Source organism: Trichechus manatus, unplaced genomic scaffold (assembly GCF_000243295.1).
Source record: "Trichechus manatus latirostris isolate Lorelei unplaced genomic scaffold, TriManLat1.0 scaffold00264, whole genome shotgun sequence".
In the NCBI taxonomy this organism is placed as follows: domain Eukaryota; kingdom Metazoa; phylum Chordata; class Mammalia; order Sirenia; family Trichechidae; genus Trichechus; species Trichechus manatus.
In genome coordinates, this window is record NW_004444200.1 from 447,178 (window position 1) to 471,901 (window position 24,724).

Here is a 24,724-nt window from a genome sequence, read left to right on the forward strand (position 1 = left end):
AACCAATGTCATAAAACAGCATGTGTGCTACTGTTACATGAGAAACTATTTGTTCTGTAAGCCTTCACCTGAAGTACAATAAAATATTAAATAAAAAATATAGAAACAACATACATATCCATCAACAGATGAATGGATAAACAACGGTACATACACACAATGGAATACTACGCAAGGATAAAGAACGATGAATCTGCAAAGCATCTCACAATACAGATGAATCTGGAGGGCATTATGCGGAATGAAATAAGCCAATCATAAAAAGACAAACACTGTATGAGACTACTACTATAAAATCTCATGAAAAGGTTTACACAGAAAAAGAAGCAGGGGAGGGGTGGGGGTGGAAAAACACTAGATAGAGAATAGATAAGTAGTAACTATGGTGAAGCTAAGACAGTACACAATACTGGGGAAGCCAGCACAAGTTGTTCTGGGTAAGATCATGGAAGCTCCATAGACAAATCCAAACTCCGTTAGGAACTGAATTACTTGGCTAAGGGCTGTGAGGACCATGGTCTCAGAGAACATCTAGCTCAATTAGCGTAACGTCGTTTACAAAGAAAACGTTCTACATTCTACTTTGGTGAGTAGCGTCTGGGGTCTTAAAAGCCTGTGAGCGGCCATCTAAGATACTGCATTGGTCTCATTCCTTTCGGAGCAAGGGAAAATGAAGAAAACTAAAGACACAAGGGAAAGATCAGTCCAAAGGACTAATAGACCACAACTACTATGGCCTCCAACAGGTTGAGTCCAGTACAACTAGGTGGTGCCTGGCTACCACCACTGACTGCTCTGACAGGAATCACAACAGAAGGTCCTGGACAGAGCTGGAGAAAAATGTAGAACAAAATTCTAACTCAATAAAAAAGACCAAACTTACTCGCCTGACAAGAGACTGGAGAAACCCCGAGAGTATGGCCCCTGGACACTCTTTTAGCCCAGTAATGAAGTCACTCCGGAGGTTCACCTTTTAGCCAAAGATTAGACAGACCTATAGGACAAAATGAGACTAACAAGGCACACCAGCCCAGGGGCAAGGACTAGAAGGCAGGAGAGGACAGGAAAGCTGGTAATAGGGAACCCAAGGTCGAGAAGGGAGAATACTGACATGCCATGGGGTTGTTAACCAATGCCATAAAACAATATATGTACTGTTTAATGAGAAGGTAGTTTGTTCTGTAAACCTTCATCTAAAGTTCAATTTAAATATATACACACACACACACACACACCCCTAGGCACATCATATTCAAACTGCAGAAAACCAAAGACTAAGAGAAAACCTTAAAAGAAGCCAGGGGCTCTGTTTGGGTGGGGGGAGAGAGTGGAATCATGCAGTCAAGAAGAGAGTGGAGTAAAATACTTAAAACTTTGAAAGAAAAAACATCAACCACCAGAATTCTGTATACAGTGAAATTATCCTTCAATACTGAAGGACAAATAAAGACTTTCTCAGACAAATAAAAACTGAGGGAATTTGTCTCCAGTAACCTGCCTTGCAAGAAATGACAAGTTCTTCAGAGATAAGGAAGAAATGAAGGTAAAATAAGATCTTTATTTTACTTATTCATACCTGATCTAACAGATAACAGTTCAAATAATAATAAGGTGTTGGGTGTTTATAGCTCGTGGATAGTGCAATAAATAACAGCAATGGTATAAGAGATAGAAGGAGAAATTGAGAATACTCTGTTACGAGGTACTTGTATTAGCTGTCAAGCGGTGTAGTATTATTTGAAAGGGGTCTTTGATCGGTTGCAAATGAATATTGCAAACTCTAGGGTAATGAGGTCTCACAGCAACCCTATAGGACAGAGTAGAACTGCCCCATAGGGTTTCCAAGGAGCAGCTGGTGGATGCGAACTGCTGACCTTTTGGTTAGCAGCTGTAGCTCTTAACCACTGCATCACGAGGGCTTCAAGAAAGGCAAGAAAAAGAAATCATATAAAATACTCAGTCAAGCTGGGCCAGCTACCTGATAGACTCCCAAAAGGAAGAATAAAATAAGCTTCCAGGGCCATTCTTAAAACATTTAAACACACAAATTTGGTAATATTGTAATTTCCTTTTATTATTGCTGGTTAGTTCTTCAAAATAATCAATTCTGCTTCCATTTTATTTTAAAGTGACTAATGAATACATTGAATAAAATTAAAGTTAAATGTCATTAAAGGTATCTATTAATATTTGATTGTTTTATACATAAAAGCATTAAAAAAGTTTAAAATACAATTTCATTTGATTCAGCCTTGACTGTAATTAAGGACTCCATAAAGAGGAGACGTGGTGTCTATGGGTTGAATTCCCAATATCTGCTTAGTGGCAGAGTCCCAGTCTTTACCCAATTCAAGCCGTTGGCAGATAGATGGATATTGTCCTTCAGTTCTTCTTACCCATTCACTTGCTTTCTTTATTCCTTCAATAGCCCAGGGAATATTCCTACATTAAAAAAAAAAAGCTTACATTGATTTCAGAATATAATTACCTATATGAAATGTAATGGGGTACTAAATCCAACAGATTATATCAGGCAAAATGATTCCGTCAAAAATAAAGACACCAAAATACTGCTTTAACACTTAATAAAAGTAATTCTCTTTGACATTTTATGAAATTTTTTCTGTCAGCCTGGCTGGTACTGTGCTTTTAATTTATTCAATACATTCTCAAATATACTGCATTCTCCACTGTTCAACTTCCACTATACTTCACAGGCTTTGTTGCTGACTCCAGGACAATTCAAGCTTCCTCTAGCTTCTAGATATTTGTTTACTGCCATCTTCTTTCCACTCTTCTTAATCTAAATTCTAACCATTCTTCAAGCACAAACTCAAGTACCATTTTTCATACGAGGCTTTCATTTCTCTCTCTTTTCTGCCATAAGGAATTTACTTGATTAGTTACTTGTGGATTATATCTATTTCTATCATATAAACCAGTAACAACTTACAAGTAAAATATGTATAACATAAAAACACAACTTTGAGTTTGTGTCCATAATACACTGATAAATATTCAAGATTGGCTACTTCTGAGATTTTATATTAATATTAATTTTCTACATGTAATATATGCCAAAGCTTTAAAGAAAACTCTATGGCAGGAAAACTTAAAATTTAGAAAATTCTGTCTTCCTGACATTTTTTTCCCTTGTGAATTGGGCAAGGGCCATCAGTACAGTGTGATGGTGAAGAGCTGGGTTCAAATCCTGACCCTACAAATATGAGCTGTGTGATATTGTGCAACTTTCATTCAACACTGAATGTCTCAGTTTCCTCAATTTTGATAATAAATAGTATGAGATATTATGGGTTTGTTGTGAGGATAAAGAAAACTCATGAATTTAACATGTTTACTAGCACCTGGCGTAGAGTAGGCATTCAATAAATATTAGCTGACTGTAATGTTAACACGAATATACTAAATAACAAGCATGCCCAGAGTGGTTAAAAGACCTATGTTTCCCAATAATTATTAGTCTACTTATAGTTACTAACTACTGAAAGCAACAAAATTGATTTTAAATATTCTCACTAATCCCACTGGTCTTCCTTTAATCAAGTTAGCCTCTAAACTTTTTAAATTAATCATTCCATTAATATCAAAATTTTGTTCATACAACCCCAAGTAAATTAAATACATGTGCTACTGCATTAATGCTACCTACATCGTGAAAAATTTTTAAAAGTTTATAATGTGCAATAAAGAGGAAATAAAAATGCAACATTTTTGTTGAATTTATTAAAGGGTCAACAAACTATTTTGCTCTTACAATAAAAGTACCATTAAGGGCAATGTGATGGCATATACTTCATTATTTTTTTTAAATCTTGGTTTAATACTTTGTGATATTGTAATTCAAAGTTAAGTTTTATTAATACTTGTTTTAATGGCTATCATAGTTGAAAAAGATGTAAATGGAAGAAATTCCTCTTTGGTTGTGACTATTATATTAATTATGGTGTTGGCAAAGAATATTGAATATATTGTGGACTGCCAGAAGAATGAACAAATTTGTCTTGGAAGAAGTACGGCCAGAATGCTGCTAGAAGCATGGATGTCAAGACTTTGTCTCACATACTTTGGACATGTTATCAGGATAGACCAGTCCCTGGAGAAGGATATCATGCTTAGTTAAGTAGAAGGAGAGAAGACGAAGACCCTCAAAGAGATGGACTGACACAGTGACTGCAACTATGGGCTGAATCATAACAATGATTATGCAGATGGTGCAGGACCCAGCAGTGTTTCGTTCTGTTGTACGTGGGGTCACTATGAGTCAGAACTGATAGGACGGCACCTAACAACAACAACATTATATCAAATACTAATTTTTCACCCATCCACTAGTTGCTCGATGTATTTTTCTTTTTTTAATTGTGCTTTAGGTTAAAGTTTACCGAGTAAATTAGTTTCTCATTAAACATTTAATACACATATTGTTTTGTGACATTGGTTGCCAACCCCACGATGTGTCAATACTCTCCCCTTCTTGACCTTGGGTTCCCATTTCCATTCATCCAGCTTTCCTGTCCCCTCCTGCCTTCTCATCCTTGCCCCTGGGCAGGTGAGCTCATTCATTTTTTTTTTTTTTTAATTGTGCTTTAGGTGAAAGTTTACAGAGCCAATTAATTTCTCATTAAACAATCAATACACATATTGTTTTGTGACATTGGTTGCCAACAATTCAAAGTATTTTTCTTGATATTCATTTTAATAGATTTACATCTTTCGGAAGCAGTTGTTTTGGCAAACTAATATAAAGGTGTTGCTTTTTCAAAAATGGTGGTATAATTTATATACAGTGAACTCGTCAATTAAGAATTTTCTGAGGACAGCCTGGTACTGGTATAACAATAGACACACAGAGCAATGAAAAAGAATTGTTGTTAGGTGTCGTTGAGTCGACTCTGACTCATAGCAACGCTATGCATGACAGAGCGAAACACTGTCCAGTTCTGTGCCATTCTCACAATTGTTATTATGCTTGAAGCCACTGTGTCAATCCACCTCGTTGAAGGTCTTCCTGTTTTTCACTGACCTTCTACTTTACCAAGCATGATGTCCTTCTGCAGGGACTGATCCCTCCTGATAACATGTTCAAAATATGTGAGACGTAGTCTCGCCATTCTTGCTTCCAAGAAGCATTCTGGTCACACTCCTTCCAAGACAGATTTGTTCGTTCTTTTAGCAGTCCGTGGTATATTCAATATTCTTCACCAACACCACAATTCAAAGGTGTCAATTCTTCTTTGGTCTTCCTTATTCAACATTCAGCTTTTACATGTATATAAGGCAATTGAAAACACCATGGCTTGGGTCAGGCGCACCTTAGCCTTCAAGGTGACATCTTTGCTTTTCAACACTTTAAAGAGATCTTTTGCAGGAGATTTGCCCAATGCAATGCGTCTTTTGATTTTCTGACTGCTGCTTCCGTGTCGATTGAGGGTCCGAGTAAAATGAAATCTTTGACAACTTCAATCTTTTCTCCATTTATCATGATGTTGCTTTTTGGTCCAATTGTGAAGATTTTTGTTTCCTTTATGTTGAGGTGTAATCCATACTGAAGGCTGTGATCTTTGATCTTCATCAGTAAGTGCTTCAAGTCCTCTTCACTTTCAGCAAGCAAGGTTGTGTCATCTGCATAATGCAGGTTGTTAACGAGTCTTCCTCCAATCCTGATGCCCCGTTCTTCTTCATATAGTCCAGCTTCTCAGACTATTTGCTCAGCATACAGATTGAATAGGTATGGTGAAGGATTACAACCCTGATGCATACCTTTCCTGACTTTAAACCACACCAGTATTCCCTCGTTCCATTTGAATGACTGCCTCTTGGTCTATGTAAACCTGCCTATAGTCAACTGATTTTTGAAAAGGGTGCTAATCCATTCAATGGGGAAAAAAGGGTCTCTTCAATAAATAGTGCTGGGAAAATTGGATTTCCACATGCAGAAAAATGAAACAGAATCCACCTCACAAACCATACACAAAAACAAATTCAAAATGGATTAAGGATCTAAATGTGCAAACTAAAACCATAAACTTCTTAGAAGAAAAAGCAGGGGCAATGCTGTCAGGCTTAGCTTTAAATAAGGGATTATCAAATATAATAACAAAAGCACAAACAGCAAAATACAAAATAAATAAATGAGACTTCATAAAAATGAAAAACTTTTGTTCATCAAGACTTGACCAAAAAAGTGACAAGACAAGCTATCAACTGGGAGAACACCTTAAGAAACCATATATCTGACAAGAATCTAATAACTGAAATATATATAAAACTTTGACAACTTGATAACAAAAAGACAATAACCCAATCATAAAATGAGCAAAGGACTTGAATAGACATTTCATCAAAGAGGACATTCAAATGGCCACCAAACACATGAAAAGATGCTCAGTGTCATTACCCATCAGAGAGATGCAAATCAAAACCACAGTGAGATACCATTTCACTCCTGCAAGGAAAGCTAAGATTAAAAAAAAAAACAAAAAAACCCAGAAAATAACAAATGTTGTCGAGGATGTGGGGAAATTGGAACCCTTATCCATTGCTAGTGAGAATGCTAAATGGTACACCTGATGTGGAAAACAGTGTGGTGATTCCTCGAAAAACTAAATATTGAACCAGTATGTTGTTATTGTTAGGTGCCATCAAGTCAGTTCCAACTCATAGCCACCCTATGTACAACAGAACGAAACACTGCCCGGTCCTGTGCCATCCTCATAATCGTTGTTATGCTTGAGCCCATTGTTGCAGCCACTGTGTCAATCCATCTCTTTGAGGGTCTTCCTCTTTTTCACTGGAACCATAGCGGGCAGTGAATTTATGTTAATGGGAGAGGAACAACTCAGAAAAGGAGGGTGAGAACGGTTGCACAACTTGAAGAATGTAATCAGTGTCACTAAATGGTACTTGTAGAAACTGTTGAATTGTTGTATGTTTTGCTGTGTATATTCTCAACAACAGTAGCAAAATAAAGTTATAGCCAAAAAAAAAAAGAATTTTCTGAGTACTCATTTTGTTTTAGATGCTGTTAGGAATGAAGATTTTAATTAGTCTCTGTGAGAGGGTAATATAGGTCTTATTTGTTTTAATTTTATCCTGTAAATATGTATCTTTAAGGGATAAGGACTTTTTAAAAAATGTAACTTTTAATAAGTATCAACAATTATTAGTAAAATGTCCAAGTAATATTTAATTTTTCTTGTCTCATTTATTTAATACAGTGAATTTTGTTCAAATCAGGATCCAAAGTTGACACATCACCAATGGCTGATATTTCTTTTAATCTGTAGGTTCCAGCCTCCCCCCTTTTTTCTCTTGCTATTTATTTTCCTCACATTCCCAGACATGCTGATTGCATTCTCTTGGTGTAATTTAACATGTTCCTCCATTCTCTGATCCTTCTCAGTCAAGTTTAGGATTCAAGGGGTTTTATTTAACTTCTTTGATTTTATGTGTCTTTTTTCTCTTATGTGAAAAATCTTAGTTCCTAATATTAATATCTATTGATATATCTATTGATGTACATATGTATGTATCTATCTACCTATCATCTATGTATCTATTATGTTTCAAAATAACAAAATCAAAAGTACTAGTAACAGTACGATTACTCAAAGTAAGATCTCTTTGTAATTATTTTTATCCTTAGGATTACCCCACTAGGGAGGTATTGTCAAATTACTATGTTCTAAAGTCCCTGAAATAATTCCTCTTTGTGTGGTTAAGCCACCAACTGGATCCACAGTTAGATTTATGTGTTTCATTTTGCTTTCTATTTTTCGACATTACTTGTTCATAGGGTCGGTATGAGTCGGAATCAATAGCAAGGGGTTTCGGTTTTTTCTGGTTGTTCATTTGATTTTAAATTTTATTTATTAGTATGTAAAATATTTACAGAGTTACAAAGGCAAACCTGCAAAACAAGGTACATTAGAAAAATTCTAGCTTTTATCCTTGTCCCCTCTACCCTATCCTACCCCTCTCTGTGTAGGTAATAATATTTTGTTTTTCCTTTAACTTACCCTTTAAAGAAACAGAGCAAACTACATATGTATGTGAATATATGTGTATATATATAAATATATATGTGTAGGGGCGACATTGTGGCCCTCCTCTGGCCATGTCCCTTACCATGGGGATGAGAAGTCTGTAGGAAGAAAATGATGTGCCCAACCAGAGCCCATGCCCTCCTTTTTAGGCCCTTGAACCCCACTCTTCCCTGACCAAAGGGCCCTGAGTCCACAGGGTCTTCCCTGGGTATGCCCTCCTGAGTCGGGATTGTGCGGCCATATCACTAAGTCCACAGAGTGGCCAAGGAGTGGCAAGTTGCACTGAACGTGGATGAAGCTTTGATGAGTGAGGTAGAGTATTGATTTGTGCACTCAAGGTCTCTCGTGCTGCTAGAGGTCATCCAAGGGCTAGAATCTGGGGTTAGGCTCTCTCTACATGGCCACGTTTTGGCATGAAACTCCAAAGACTCCTAGAATTATAAGTTTGAATCTGGTCTTCAGGTTTTTATGAAGATGTATTTGTCAAGGTAGGAGATTAGAACATATTTTATTTAACAGTTTCCTAGTTTGATTTATAACTTTTAAATACTTAGACATGTAATATGTGAGTTTCCATTTATATTCTTGTTTCAGGCCCTGTTAGAAGCAGGCTTGGTCCCAACAATCATATTCTGGATTTTGTAAAAACACACAAGATCAGCATGATATAGTAAAAAGAGTACTATAGCTGGAGCCCGAAGATTTGGGTTCAAGTGTAAGTGATACTTAAACTCTGAGTCCCAGCTTCCTGTGCAACTGAAGAGGGAAAAGTACTGTGCCCTGCCCACCACAGGTTGCGGTCAAGATACTGTCTGTGGAAGAATCCTCTTTGTGTTTGTCAAGTAGTATATAAATGTAATTTAACAACAAAAAGACAAATAACCAAACCAAAAACTGAGCAAAGGACATGAACAGACACTTCACCAAAGAGGATATTCACATGAAAGATGCTCAATGTCATTAGCCATCAGAGAAATGCAAATCAAAACCACAATGAGACACCATTTCACTAACACTACAATTGCTAAGATAAAAAAATAACAAAACAAACAAAAAAACAGAAGAGAACAAGTGTTGGAGAGGATGTGGAAAAATTGGAGGCCTCATCCATTGCTCATGGGAATGAAAAATGGTACAGGCATCGTGGAAGACAATGGCTGTTTTGCAAATAACTGCCATATGACCCATCAATTCCACTCCAAAGTATACACCCTAAACCAAAAAAAAAAAAAAAAAACCACCCAAACCCATTGCCGTCGAGTCGATTCCAACTCATAGCGACCCTATAGAACTGCCTCATAGGGTTTCCAAGGTGGATTCAAACTTCTGACCTTTTGGTTAGCAGTCGAACTCTTAACCACTATGCCATCAGGGTTTCCAGGTATATACCCTAGGGATCTAATAAAAGTGACATGAACGGACACATGCACAACGATGTTCATAGCAGCACTATTCACAACAGCAAAAAGATGGAAACAAACTAAATGCCTGTCAACAGATGAATGGATAACTGAAATATGTTACAATGAAATACTACTCAAAGATAAAGAGAAATGAGTTCCCACAACATCTTGGAACATGGATGAACCTGAGAGAAATTATGTTGAGTGAAATAAGTCAATTGTAAAATAACAAATATTGCATATTCTCACTTTATGAAATGACATAAACAGGTAATTATACAGAAACTAATGTTCATAGTGGATACCAGGAAAGGGGGGAGAGAGGGATGGGCAGGATTCACTCTCTAGATAGTGTTGTTCTTGTTGTTAGGTGCCCTCCAGTCGGTTCCAACTCATAGCTACCCCATGTATAACAGAACTAAACACTGCCTGGTCATGCACCATCCTCACAATTGTTGTTATGCCTCACAATTGTCGCTATGTTTAAGCCCATGGTTGCAGCCACTGTGTCAATTCACCTCACTGAGGGTTTTCCTTTTTCACAAACCCTCTACTTTATCAAGCATGATGTCCTTCTCCAAGGACTGGTCCCTCTTGATAACATGTTCAAAGTACATGAGATGAAGTTGTGCCATCCTCGCTTCTAAGCAGCATTCTGGCTGTACTTCTTCCAAGACAGATTTGTTCCTTCTTCTGGAAGTCCATGGTATATTCAATATTCTTCACTGACACCATAATCCAAATGCATCAATTCTTCTTTGGTCTTCTTTATTCATTGTTCAGCTCTCCCATGCATATGAAGCAATTTAAAATACCATGGCTTGGGTCAGGTGCACCTTAGCCCTCATAGTGGTATCTTTGCTTTTTAACACTTTAAAGAGGTCTTTTGCAGCAGATTTGCCTGATGCAATACATCGTTTGATTTCTTGATGGCTGCTTTCATGGGTGTTGATTGTGAATCCAAGTGAAATGAAATCCTTGACAACTTCGATCCTTTCTCTGTTTATCATGATGGTGCTTATTGGTCCAGTTGTGAGAATTTTTGTTTTCTTTATGTTGAGGTGTAATCCATACTGAAGGCTAAAGTATTTGATCTTCATCAGTAAGTCCTTCAAGTCCTCTTTGCTTTCAGCAAGGAAGGTTGTGTCATCTGTATATCGCAGATTGTTAGTCTTCCTCCAATCTTCATGCTGCGCTCTTAGTCATATAGTCCAGCTTCTCAGATTATTTGCTCAGCATACAGACTGAATAAGTACGGTGATAGGATACAATCATGGCACAAACCATTCCTGATTTTATACCACAAAGTATCCCCTTGTTCTGTTCAAACAACTGCCTATTGTTCTACGTACAGGTTTCGCATGAGAATAATTGTTCTGTAATTCCCATTCTTCGCGATGTTATCCATATTTTGTTATGATCCACGCAGTCGAATGCCTTTGCATAGACAATGAAACACAGGTAAATCATCTTTCCAGTGTTCTCTGCTTTCAGCCAAGATCCATCTGACATCAGCAATGATATCGCTGGTTCCACATCCTCTTCTGAATCCAGCTTGAATTTCTGGCAGTTCCCTGTCAATGTAAAGCTGCAACCATTTTTGAATAATTTTCACCAAAATTTTACTGACATGTGATATTAATGATGTTGTTCGATGATTTCCCCATACTGTTGAATCACCTTCCTTTGGAATGGGCACAAATATGGATCTCTTCTGGTCAGTTGACCAGGTAGCTGTCTTCAAAACTTCTTGGCACAGACAAGTGACTGTTGGCAGTGTTATGTCCATTTGTTGAAACATCTCAATTCCTATTCTGTCAATTTCTGTAGCCTTGTTTTTCACCAATGCCTTCAGTGCAGCTTGAACTTCTTCCTTCAATACCATCAGTTCTTGATCATATGCTACCTCCTGAAATGGTTGAAAGTCGATCAGTTTTTTTGGTACAGTGACTCTGTGTATATTCCTTCCACCTTCTTTTGATGCTTCCTGCATTGTTTAATATTTTCCCCATAGAATCTTTCAATATTGCAACTCGAGGCTTGAATTTTTTCTTCAGTTTCTTCAGCTTGAGAAATGTCAAGCGTGTTCTTCCATTTTGGTATTCTAGCTTCAAGTCTTTGCACATGTCATTACGATACTTTACTTTGTCTTCTCAAGCAGCCCTTAGAAATCTTCTGTTCAGGTCTTTTACTTCATCATTTCTTCTGTTCATTTTAGCTACTCTACATTCAAGAGCAAGTTTTAGAGTCTCTTCTGACATCCATTTTGGTCTTTTCTTTCTTTCCTGTCTTTTTAATGGCCTTTTTCTTTCTTCATGTATGATATCCTTGATGTCTTCCCACAAGTCATCTGGTCTTTGGTCATTAGTGTTCAATGAATCAAATCTATTCTTGAGATGGTCTCTAATTTCAGGTGGGATATGCTTAAGGTCGCACTTTGGCTCTCGTGGACTTCTTTCCATCTTATTCAGCTTCAACTTGAACTTGCATACGAGCAATTGAAGATCTGTTCCACAGGCAGCCCTTGGCCTTGTTCTGTCTGATGATCTGTTGTACTGTTGTGGCTTGTGTGTTGCTATGATGCTGGAAGCTATCCCATCGGTATTTCAAATAACAGCAGGGTCATCCATTGTGGACAGGTTTCAGTGGAGCTTCCAGACTAAGACAGACTAGGAAGAAGGACTTGGTGATCTACTTCTAAAAAAACTGGCCAATGAAAACTTTATTAATAGCAGCAGAACAACGTCTGATATAACGCCAGAAGATGAGCCCCTCCACTTGGAAGGCACTCAAAATATGACTGGGGGAAAGCTGCCTTCTCAAAGTAGAGTTGACCTTAATGATGTGGATGGAGTAAAGCTTTCTGGACCTTCATTTGATGTGGCACAACTCAAAAAGAGAAGAAACAGCTGCAACCATCCATTAATAATTGGAATGTACGAATTATGAATCTAGGAAAATAGGAAGTTGTCAAACATGAAATGGAATGCTTGAAGATCAGTATCTTAGGCATTAGTAAGGTGAAACTGGCCATTTTGAATCAGACAATCATATGGTCTACTATGCCAGGAATGATAAACTAAAGAGGAACTGCGTCAAAAAGAACATTTCAAAATCTATCCTCTTGGCCAAGGCAAAGTCATACAAGCTTCCTAGACATAACTAAACACCTTGAGGGATCAAGTTGCTGGGGCTTAGGGCTGGGGACCATGCTCTCTGCAGATACCTAGGTCAACTGGCATAACATAGTACATAAAGAAAATGTTCTACATCCTACTTTGGTGAGTAACATCTGAGGTCTTAAAAGCCTGTGAGTGGCCATCTAAGATATAACTAGTGGTCTCTTCCTATCCACAGCAAAGGAGGGTGAAGAAAACCAAGACTCAAGGGAGCAATTAGTCCAAAGGACAAATGGACCACATGCACCACAGCCTCCACCAACCTGAGCCCAGAAGAAATAGATGGTGCCCGGCTACCACTAGTGACTGCTCTGACCGGGATCACAGTAGAGTCCAGGATAGAACAGGAGAAAAATGTAGAACAGAAAATCAAATTCATAAAAGAAGACAAAACTTATTGACCTGTTAGAGACTAGACGAACCCTGAGACTATGGCCCTAAGACACCCCTCTGATTTGGAACAGCAGCCATTCCTGGAAACCTCTTTCCAGCCAAACAATAGACAGGCCTATAAACAATAACATATGAAAAGAACTTACTCCATAGAACAGTCAATTATACAAGACCAAAAGGGCAACATTTGCCCAAAAGCAAAGATGAGAAGGCAGCAAGGGGTAGGAACACCAGATGAAAGGAAACCGGGAAGCCAGGGCAGAAATAGGAAGAGTGCTGAGTGTGGGGATTGCAACCAATGTCATGGAACACTTGTGGACAATTTGTTGAATGGGAAACTAATTTGCTCTGTAAACTTTCACCTAATATACAATAAAATATTTTTGTTTTAAATCTATCTATATGTATGTAGATAGATTAGTTTAAAAAAAGTAGTATATAAATGTAAGATAATTCCATGTAGCCTTCATACAAGGTTTATTTAATAAGAAGGGTTGAAAACAAAAGCTTAATAGCTAAAACTTATAAAGTCACCTGGAAATGGAAGTGTCATCTAATTTCATCAGTGATTTGAAGACTATTCCTTCTTCTTTGAACTTGGTGCAAAGAAATTGTAGTACCAGAAGTGTGGCAATCAGGTTCAGGAGACATTCTTGTCCTTTTATACCTAAAAGGAAAAAAAAAAAACAAAAAAACTCCTTATGTCTGTTTGAAACTGCACCTCACACTGTGTCCATTTATAAAAGTTCTATTATAATACTCAAAAACTAGTCTACTTAGAGTGAAATTTACATCCTACCCGACCCCTATATGACAAGACTATTAGTTCTCCTTTCTTTATTCTACGTCATTGCTGAAGCTTATGCTTGGTGGAGCTAGAACCATTACTCCTCTAATCCCTAATTTGAGACAAAAAGAGAAAGAGCTATCAGTTGAAATCTGAACTGTTTAACTTCATAAAGTGTTGGATGTTCAGCATGTTGAAACAATGTATGTTGTCATTTCTTCAAAGCATCATTTAAGATTTTTAGAATGCTTGACTATTCTTGTTTATCTTGCAATAAAGTAAAAAAAGAACAGTGAAAAAAATTATAATACTATTAAACCATAAAACAATAGCAGATCATAAAACTCTATAATACTCCTCAAGGCCCTTAACTAGCCTGCCGTTCAAATAAAAAATGAAGAAGACTGGAACATGTGCCTATCATATTATACTGAAGGATTTTAGGAAACAAAAGTATATCCAGAGATCCCCTCCTCTGACATCTTCAATAACCAGTATGCATGAAGTATGATGAAAGAAAGCCTGTTTCTAGGATCCTGCTACAAATAGCTCAGAAGAGTAAACTTTAAATATACAACAGATAAACAAGGAATATGGCTGATTATACCAGTGTTTCCAATTATTTTTAGTGAATAGTACCTACAGCTAAACAGCACTGTTTAGCAAATCAAGATATTTACTATATTATGAAATACAAAATCGAAAGTGAGTGTTTAGATATAGTGAACCCAGAAATTAACCATCCATTTCTATTTCTAAAATAATGCAAGTCACATTTAAAATCACTTTAAAATATAAAATAATAGTTTTGAAATAGTTATTTTTCCAATCACCCATTTCATGACGCTAATTTTATTCAAAATTTTCACATCTATCTTCATTATCATTAGAGTCATAGTGAGTCTTCTGATAGGTAAATCATCTTTATTTCCATCTAATGTGTTTGGTATATAGCACTGTTTGTATCACTACAACACTGCCACTTAACGTATTGTTTTATTTGATTATGAAATAGTTTAAGCACGCAAAAAAGTAAAAAGAGTAGTATGATGACTACTCCATCCACCAACAGTTTGTCAGTTCTTAACATTTTCCTATATCTGTCTCAAATCTCTCTTTTCTTTAAATAAAAAAAATATTATAAAGTTGAAGTCCCTCTTTGTATCTCTCCTCCAATCCATTTCCTTCTCCTCTCTCTTCAAAGAGACCATTCAGAAATACTATTCTGATTTTGGGAATTACATTTTCATGACATACATTGCTTTTGAAATAGGCTCATTAAACAATATTCAGCAAAAAAGAAAAAAAAAAGAATATTTAGTGTTTGTGATTTCCAATTCTTATTCCCAGGATTACTTCATAAACCTGTGTTAAACTTATTTTACTTCCCTTTTTAGGATTTCTGTCTGATAATTTCTTTAAGTACCCAATATCAGCACAAATTTAGGCCATTTTAGGCTGAGTGCCTTCTTCAGTTGACACTATGTTATTCAAAATAAAGTAACTGATGAAATACCTTACGTCATGGATTGAATTGTGTCCCCCAAAAATATCTCTGTCAACTTGGCTAGGTCATGATTCCCAGTATTGTATGACTGTCTACCATTTTATCATCTGATGTGATTTCCCTATGTGTTGTAAATGCTATCACTATGATGTAATAAGATGGATTAGCAGCAGTTATACTGATGAGGTCTACAAGATTAGATACTGCCTTAAGCCAATCTCTTTAGAGATATAAAAGAGAAGCGAGCAGAGAGACATGGGAACCTCATACCACCAAGAAAGGAGCACCGGGAGCAGAATGTGCCCTTCGGACCTGAGGTTCCTGTGCTGAGATGCTCCCAGACCAAGTGAAGACTGATGAGAAGGCCAACAGAGAAAGCCTTTCCCTGGAACTGACGCCTTGAATTTTGACTTCCAGCCCACTAAACCATGAGAAAATAAATTTCTCTTTGTTAAAGCCATCCACTTGTGATATTTCTGTTATAGCAGCACTTGATGACTAAGACATCTTACCACATGAAATATGTATAAAAACTCATATATGTTATGACTGCTTTTCTGATTGAGTATTTTTTTTTAAAACAACAAAACCCTTGCCTTATAATTGCTGTATTGTTGTTAGGTGCTGTGGAGTCGGTTCCAACTCATAGCAACCTTATGCACAACAGAACAAAACATTGCCCAGTCCTGTACCAACCTCAGAATCATTGCTATGTTTGAGCCCATTGTTGCAGCCACTGTGCCAATTCATCTCATTAAGGGTCTTCCTCTTTTTCGACGACCCTCTACGCTACCAAGCATGAGGCCCTTCTCCAGGGATGGTTCCCTCCTGACAACATGTCCAAAGTATGTGAGATGAAGTTGTGCCATCCTCGCTTCTAAGGAGCATTCTGGCTGTACTTCTTCCAGACAGATTTGTTCCTTCTTCTGGAAGTCCATGGTATATTCATTATTCTTCACCAACATCATAATTCAATTGCATCAATTCTTCTTCAGTCTTCTTTATTCATCATCCAGCGTTCACAGGCATATGAGGAAAATGAAAACACCATGGCTTGGGTCAGACACACCTTAGCCCTCAAAGTGACACCTCTGCTTTTTAACACTTTAAAGAGGTCTTTTGCAGCAGATCTGCCCGATGCAATACATTGTTTGATTTCTTGATGGCTGCTTCTATGGGCGTTGATTGTGAATCCAAGTAAAATGAAATCCTTGACAACTTCACTATTTTCTCCGATTATCAAGATGTTGCTTATTGGTCCAGTTGTGAGGATTTTTGTTTTATGTTGAGATGTAATGCAAACTGAAGTATTTGATCTTCATCAGTATGTCCTTCAAGTCCTCTTTGCTTTCAGCAAGCAAGGTTGTGTCATCTGCATATCACAGGTTGTTCATGAGTCTTCCTCCAATCCTGATGCCGCATTCTTCTTCATATAGTCCAGCTTCTCCAATTATTTGCTCAGCATACATATTGAATAGGTATAGTGAAAGGAAACAACCCTGATGCACACCTTTCCTGACTTTAAACCATGCAGTATCGCCTTGTTCTGTTCCAACAACAGCCTCTTGGTCTACGTATAGAGCAAGCACAATTAAGTTGTTCTGGAATTCCCATTCTTTGTAATATTATCCTAATTTGTTATGATCCGCACAGCTGAATGCCTTTGCATAGTAAATAAAACACAGGTAAACATCCTGTAATTAAGATAATTAACTGTCTTATAATTAGGAATATACAATTACTTTTTTGAGTAAAGACCAAAGGTATTTGTGCATCATATGAACATATCTGCACAAACACCATTAATGTTATGTCACTGAAATAGCCAAAACAGCTTATAAAATGAGACAGATTTTATTAAATGGCATCATTCTCTTAATTTGGAAGAAGAAAATTGAATAAATTTTTAAAAATAAAACAAAACAACAAAATTAATCCATTATCCCACAAAAGAATAACATGGAGACAAATAAAAAGTAGTTTAATTAGTGAGTTCTTTTTTAGACGAATTTTTAAATGATATTAATAATAAGCAACACAACTCTATTCAAGAATATCATCAATAATAAAGTGATGAAATAACATATCAGAGTAATTTAAAAAACAAATTCAGAAAGTAAAGGAGAGATAAAAGAGAAACAAAGAGAAAAAAAGACCAAAAAAAGTTGGATAGAGAGATATGAAAACAAGTCAAAGAAAAAAATCAGACAGCTTGAGACTACATACGGAGAAAAAGAAGCAGAAAAGCACACACCATCAGAAAAATAACATGGATAATATGGACATACACAGAGTAAAACAGGGAAAACCCATATATAAGATATATCCATAAAGAAATCTCCTCTCTTGACTTCTGACATCAAACTTCCTAGTTTCCTCTTATTTTTCTGGACCTTCCTTCTCAGTCTCTTTGCTGTTTCCTGTTCTGTCTGGACACTAAATACTGGTGTTCACCAAGGATAGCCCTAAGCCCTCTTTTCTGTTCTAGGTATACTTTCTTTCTTTAGTTGATCTTATCTAGACACATGGCTTTAAATACCACTGATACACTGACAGTTCCCCCATAGTCTTTTCCAACGCTGACTTCTCCTCTCAGTTCTAGCCTCACATATCCAACTATGTATTTCCCTCGAATGTCTAATAGACATCTCCAACTTAAAACGTCCAAGACCCAATTCTAAATATTAGTGTTTCTCAAGCTACAGGTGATGTTTTCTTTCCATGTTGAAGCCTGAAATCCTCCCTCTTCCTCTAACTATGCACACCTGATTCTTCTGCGAAACTGCATCTTAAATCTTCCCAATTACACACTTAATTTTTTAAAAGATTGTTATTATTTGCCATCAAGTCAGCTCCTACTCATAGTGACCCCACGTACAAAATGAAACTCTGCCCAGCCCTGTTCCACCCTCATGATCGTTGGTATGCTTGGGTCCACTGTTGCAGCTACTGTGCCAATATATCTCAATAAGGGCTTCCTTTGCCCTCGCTGACCCTTCACTTCACCATAAATGATGTCCCCATCTAGCAACTGGTCTCTCCTGATGACACATCCACAATAAGTGAGTAGAAGTCTGTGATCCACAAGGTTTTTGTAGCTAATTTTTGGAAGCAGATTGCTAGGACTTTCTTCCTAATCTGTCTTAGTCTGGAAGCTCCGCTAAAACATGCATCATGGATGACCCTGCTGAAATGTGAAATACCAGTGGCATAGCTTCAAGCATAATAGTAACATGCAAGCCACCAACCACAGTATGACAGACAGACAGGTGGGTGAATGTAATTAATGCTAATAAATTGTACACTTAGAAATGGTTAAAAGCGCAAATTTTATATGTATTTTATCATAAAAAAAATCCTAGCAGAAAAAAATAACCTACAAATGGAATTGCTAGGTTAAAGAGTAGGTTTATGTTTAGTTTTATAAGAGCCTACCAGACCATTTTCACCACCAACAATGTTATTTTCCCACCAACAATGTATGGAAGTTCCAGTTGCTTCATAACCTCACCAACATTTGATTTTGTCAATCTTTTTTTAATTTTAGGCATTCTGGTTGGTTTGTAGTAGTATCTCATTGCGGTTTTTATTTGCATTTTCCTGATGACTAGTGATGATGAATACTTTTTCATGTGCTTGTTGGCTATTCGTAACTCTTTTGTGAAGTATCTGTTCAAATATTTTGCCCATATTTGTCTTTTTTATTTTTGAGTTTTTGTATATCTTGGATACCAGCGCTTTGTCAGATACATGTTTTGTGAATGTTTCTCCCAATCAATGGTTTGTCTATTCATTTTCTTAATGGTGACTTTTGATTTTAATTTTGATGACCTCCAATTTATTTAACTTTTCTTTTATGGTTCGTGTCTTTTGTGCATTTTCTAAAAAAGCCTCGCCCACTCCAAATTCATGAAGATACTCTCCTTTGTTTCCTTTTAGACATTTTTAATAGTTTTATATTTAGCTCTACGATCCATCTCAAATTAGGCTTTGAGAATGGCATAAAGTAGGGCTTAAAATTCAGAAACCCAGTCGTTCTAATATCAGATTTGAAAAGGCTTTCCTTTCTCATTAACTTGATTGGTGTCTGCAGAAAAATCAATGAACTAAATGTTAAGGTCACTTTCTAGACTTTCTATTTTCCATTGGTCTATTATTATCATCCTATGTCAATACAAATTGTGTGTTTGATGTCAGGTAATTTATGCACTCCAGTTCTCCCATTCTAGTATAAGATTATCTTGGCTATCCTAGGTCCTGTTGAATTTTCATATAAATTTTAGAGTCACTTTGTCAATTTCTACAAAAACGTCTGCTGGGATTACATTGAATCTATAGAGCCATTTGAGGACAATTGACAACATTGAGTTTAGAGTCTTCCAATCCCATCATAATGGAAAATTTTTCCGTTCATTTAGGTTTTTAAAGGTTTTCTCAATAATATTTTTAGTTTTTATTGTAGAAATCTTGCACATCTTTCTTTAAATTTATTTGTAGGTATTTGATGTTTTTTAATGCTACTGTAAATGATATTTTTTAATTGCATTTTCCAATTATTCGTAGCCAGTATGTAGAATTACAACTGGTTTTTCATTTTGACCTTGTATCCTTTGACCTTGTATGATCTTTTGTTTGTCTGAAAATGTCCTTATTTCTATCCATTTTTTTAAAGGATCTTTTTAGCTGAATACAGAACACTTAGTTGACAGATTTTTTTTTTTTTTTTTATTTCAGTACTTTAAACCCAAACCAAATCCAATGCAGTCAACTCCAACTTATAGTGACCCTACAGGACAGAGTAGAATCGTCCTCATAAGGTTTCCAAGGCTGTAAATCTTTAGGAAGCAGACTGCCACATCTTTCTCCTGTGGAGTGGCAGGCAGGTTGGAACCGATGACCTTCCAGTTAGCAGCGAGTGCTTTAACCACTGTGCCACCAGGGCTTCCATTTCAGTACTTCAGAGATGTTATTTCATTATTTCTAGCTTCCGTTATCTCAGGTGTGAAGTAGGATGAAATTCTTATAGATGTTCTGAATGTAATGTATCCTTTTTCTCTGAGTGCTTTTAAGACTTATCTTAGGTTTTCAGCAGTCTGACTTTTGTTTTACCTAAAAATGATCTTTCTTGTATTTATCTATTTGGGGTTCTGCTGCATTTCTTGGGTCTGTGAGTTGAATTCCTGCCATTATTTAGTCAAATATTTTTCTGTCTATCCTCCCTCACTCTGGGACCCTCAATTACACATGTTAAACCTTTTGATGTTCTACAAGTTTTGGATGCTGTTGTTTTTTCTTTTCTTTCTATGCTTCACTTTGGATACTTTTTACTGACCTATCTTTGAGTTAAATGTTCATTTTTTATATTGTGTTCATACTGCTGTTAAACCTATCCAATGAATTTTTCATTTCAGATATTGTACTTTCAGTTCTAGAATTTTTCATTTGGTTCTTATTTATAATTTCCACCTATCTGCTAAAATTCCCCCATTTGTTCACCCATCCTATCCTTCCTTTCTGGTAAATCCTCTAATAAAACAGAATTTTTAAAGTCCTTGTCTGCTAATTCAACATCAGGGACATCTGTGGGTCAGCATGTACAGCTAATCATTTTTTCTCTTGATTATCAGTCACATTTTCCTTCTTCCTCATGTCTATTAGATTTTCATTCTATACTGAATGTTGAAGATCATATCTTGTAGAGATTCTGAATTATTATCTTACTCTAAACATTGTTGAGTTTTGGTCTGGTGCATCCCATAAAGGCTTTGTTGAGGCTTTCTTAGGATGCACCCATTTTGGCTTTGTCCTTTGTCCTAGGGTTTAGTCCTTAGTCATGAATATGGACTTTATGATCCTTTTTGCATTCCAGTGGAAAACCTGAGTTATCTATAAAGCCTCTCCAACTTGGTTTGACTTGAACTCCAAACTCTGTTCAAACTCTGTCTCTCCATTGTCTGGCAGAACTTGAAGTTTTTGAATGATCTTTAAGCTTCTCAGCTATTTGTTTTTTCTGGATTCCCTGAAGTCACATCCTGTGCATGTATAGGTCAGGGGTCAGCCAAGGATCTGAGAGGAATTTTTATAGATTTCAGAGTTCCCTGCTCTGTGTGGTTCCCTCCTCTTAAGGATTTTCATCCTTAATTTCCAGACACTCTGGTAGGCTGGCACTCTGATCCCATGTTCTCATCCTATAAGGGCTGTTTCTACTTCAGTTATAACCTCCCATTGCTTCACAAACTGAGAAGTACTCTTAGGTGAGAAACTGGATAAATGTGAAGCTCACCTAGTCTGCTTCTCTTCTTTCAGTGATTGTGTCCCCTCCAGTTTCTGCCTGTTTTTGGTTGCTCCCCAGGCCTTCAAACAGGTTTGTCTGTTTTTTTGATATTTTGTCCAGAAGTTATAATTCTTATTGGCAGAATTAGTCATATACAAGCTCTTTCAGTATTGCAAGAACAAGAAGTCTCTCCTCATCCCTATTTTCATCATTCCTTTGTAGTCTAGTGCAGGTCAAACAGGCTAAAAATCAGCTAACTCATCTACCCTGGATTAGGAAAAGCCTGACATTTTAGAGGTGGCGGCAGGGTAGTTACACTTTGCTGTTCAATTCATCTATGAATACTAGCTAATTGTTTAATATTTATTTTATAAGAAAAATCTCTTAGAACAGGGCTAGCATTTGAACTTCAAGCCACTTGCTGGATGTCTAAGATTTCCTCATCCATCCCTTCACTGTCAGAAGAAACTGAGATCCGGAGAGGTTGAACCCCTTGCTCTGGACAACAGGCAAGATGCTCTTCAAATTTGTTTTCTCTTCCTGGGCACAAAACTAAACTACATTTCTTAGTCCCTTTGCACCTAGGTGAATGATGCCATTGTAATCTTTTTTTCTTCTTTTTTTTTTTTCTCCCACCAGGGCAATTTTGTTGAAGATGGCAAAGCCACAATATGGAAGGAGCCTGGTTCTCTAAATGCTACGTGGAGTGAATTTCTTGCTGACCAATGTTTGGCAGTGATGTGAGTAAAAAATAATCTTTTATTGTATTAAGCTGTGTTAAACTCAGTTAAAACTGAGATTTGGGTTTTTTTTTGGTAGTTAGTGCTCCTAATGTTAATAAATTTGTGTGGTATGACCATAAACTAATCCCCATCTCTTTTGCTGGTCAACAAATATAATCCCACTTATACATAACTTATATAATTACTATATTACACTAATCAAAAAAATAATTTATAACAATCACAACTTGTACAAGGAAAGGTCATGGAAGCTCCATAGACACATCCCAACTCCCTCAGGGACTAAATTGCTGGATAGAGGGCTGTGGAGACCATGGTCTCAGGGAACATCTAGCTCAACTGGCATAACACAGTTTATAAAGTAAATGTTCTACATTCTACCTTGGTGAGTAGCAGCTGGGGTCTTAAAAGCCTGTGAGCAGCCATCTAAGACACTCCACTGGTCTTACCCCTTTGGAAGCAAGGGAGAATGAAGAGAACAAGGTACAAGGGAAAGATTAGTCCAAAGGACAAATGGAATGGACCACAACTACCACGGCCTCCACCAGACTGAGTCCAGTACAACTAGATGGTGCCTGGCTACCATCACTGACTGCTCTGACAGGGTCACAACAGAGGGTATAATGTAGAACAAAATTCTAACTCACAAAGAAAGACCAGACTAACTGGCCTGACAGAGACTGGAGAAACCTGAGAGTATGGCCTCTGGACACCCTTTTAGCTCAGTAATGAAGTCACTCCCGAGGTTCACCCTTCAGCCGAAGATTAGACAGCCCCATAAAACAAAACGACACTAATGGGGCACAACAGCCCAGGGACAAGGACTAGAAGGCAGGAGGGGGCAGGAAAGCTGGTAATAGGGGACGCAAGGTTGAGAAGGGACAGTGCTGACACGTCGTAGGGTTGTCAACCATTGTCATAAAACAATACGTACACTGGTTAATGAGAAACTATTCTGTAAACCTTCATCTAAAGTACAACAACAACAAAAAAGCAGTTTATATAATTAATGCTGGAAAGATAGCAACTTACCTAGAGATTGAATGCCTTTTTGTTCAAGAAAGCTGTTTAAAAAATTTGTATTAAGGTTTAATATAAATCCTAGTTCTGGAGTAAGCTTCCAGAAGCCACCCTATAAAAAAAGAAAACAAATTTAAGTCACATCATTAGAATTTCATCACATAATAAAATAAGTTTCCACTATTTCAATTCAGCTAATTAAAACATTTCTAAAGCTTTTATTACCATAGAATCAAAGTTCTTCATAGAGCAGTGACACAGAATTGTTTTGAATCTCATAAACACTATGAACACTATGTATCTAAAGGCATTTATTAAAACTACTGAAAAGAAGTTCATGTGTAGAGAGTTTAAAAAATGGTACTATCCATTTTTTTTGTTCTAGCAATGCTTTAAACCAGTTTGTCAATGTTTTAAACATCATGATCCCTTTTGTTCAACATAAAAAAATTGGCCTTCAGAGTCTAAAACTTCAGACTTGCACTTTTCTAAATATAAAATTTTAATATTGAACATGCTGTTTAAAACTACATATACACTTCCCTGTACCCACCATCTCCTGCCCTCCTCAGCTAAGAGTCACTGCTTCAAAGGCTGATCTTTATCACATGCTCATGAAAGCATGGTAAGCCTGAAGATGGGGATCCTAACCTTGAAGGTGATAGACCCGAGGTCTTAGGGAAACTAATATAGGCAGCAGAAATGAAGATGCAGTCATAGGCAGGTACACAGGTTAAAGGATCTATGGCAAGAATTTTAAAAAGCAAAAACATGAATACGCGCCAACCCAAACTGAACTAATGTCAGGTGCAGTTCTTTCATCTTTTCAGCAACTTCTTAGATAAGGACTATTATTACACTCACTTTGCAGATGAAGATACTGAGATCCAGAAAGGTGAAGTTAACTTGTCTAAAGTGACACAGCTGATAAGCAGCAGAACCAGGATTTAAACTTCAATAGTATGGCTCTAGGGCCCACACTCTTGACTAACTGCTATACTCCTTCCTACACTGCTTTTATGTACATTATTTCCTGTAAGGAAAGCTGGGTGGCTGTTATTATCCTTTTTAAACCTCAAAAACACTCTAGGAGGTAGACACGATTATTATCCCCTTTACATGGATGAGGAAATTGAAACTCAAAAAGGTTATCTGACTTGCCTAAAATCAAAAGTGGTAGGGCTGGGACTCAGTCTTATACTAAATCAAGCTGCCTTTCCACTTCACTATTTTACATAAAAAATAATAATAATTAGAGATGTGATATTGGGTCTTGGTAGCAGAGCAAGAGTTAACTTTATAGGGTGTTTATTAGCTTAACAAAAGGAGTAATAAGCCCTAACCACAATTAT

The 24,724-nt window shown here is 36.9% G+C and overlaps 1 protein-coding gene across 9 annotated transcripts in view; it reads right to left on the bottom strand.

Annotated features, from left to right (window-relative positions):
* Positions 1 to 2,048: 2,048 nt before the first annotated feature.
* Positions 2,049 to 24,724, bottom strand: part of PARP4 (poly(ADP-ribose) polymerase family member 4) — a 207,402-nt gene continuing 184,726 nt past the window's right edge. For 8 of the 9 annotated variants that reach the window (XM_023724834.1, XM_023724838.1, XM_023724835.1 and 5 more), the window contains 3 exons: positions 23,385 to 23,484; positions 13,576 to 13,708; positions 2,050 to 2,442 (listed from right to left, as the gene is read on the bottom strand). In XM_023724834.1, the coding sequence (XP_023580602.1) occupies positions 2,247 to 2,442; positions 13,576 to 13,708; positions 23,385 to 23,484 (429 nt within the window). In that variant the 3' untranslated portion in view covers positions 2,050 to 2,246. Of the gene's footprint in view, positions 2,443 to 13,575; positions 13,709 to 23,384; positions 23,485 to 24,724 lie in introns of all 9 variants that reach the window. The other variant, XM_023724840.1, reaches the window with a different exon arrangement.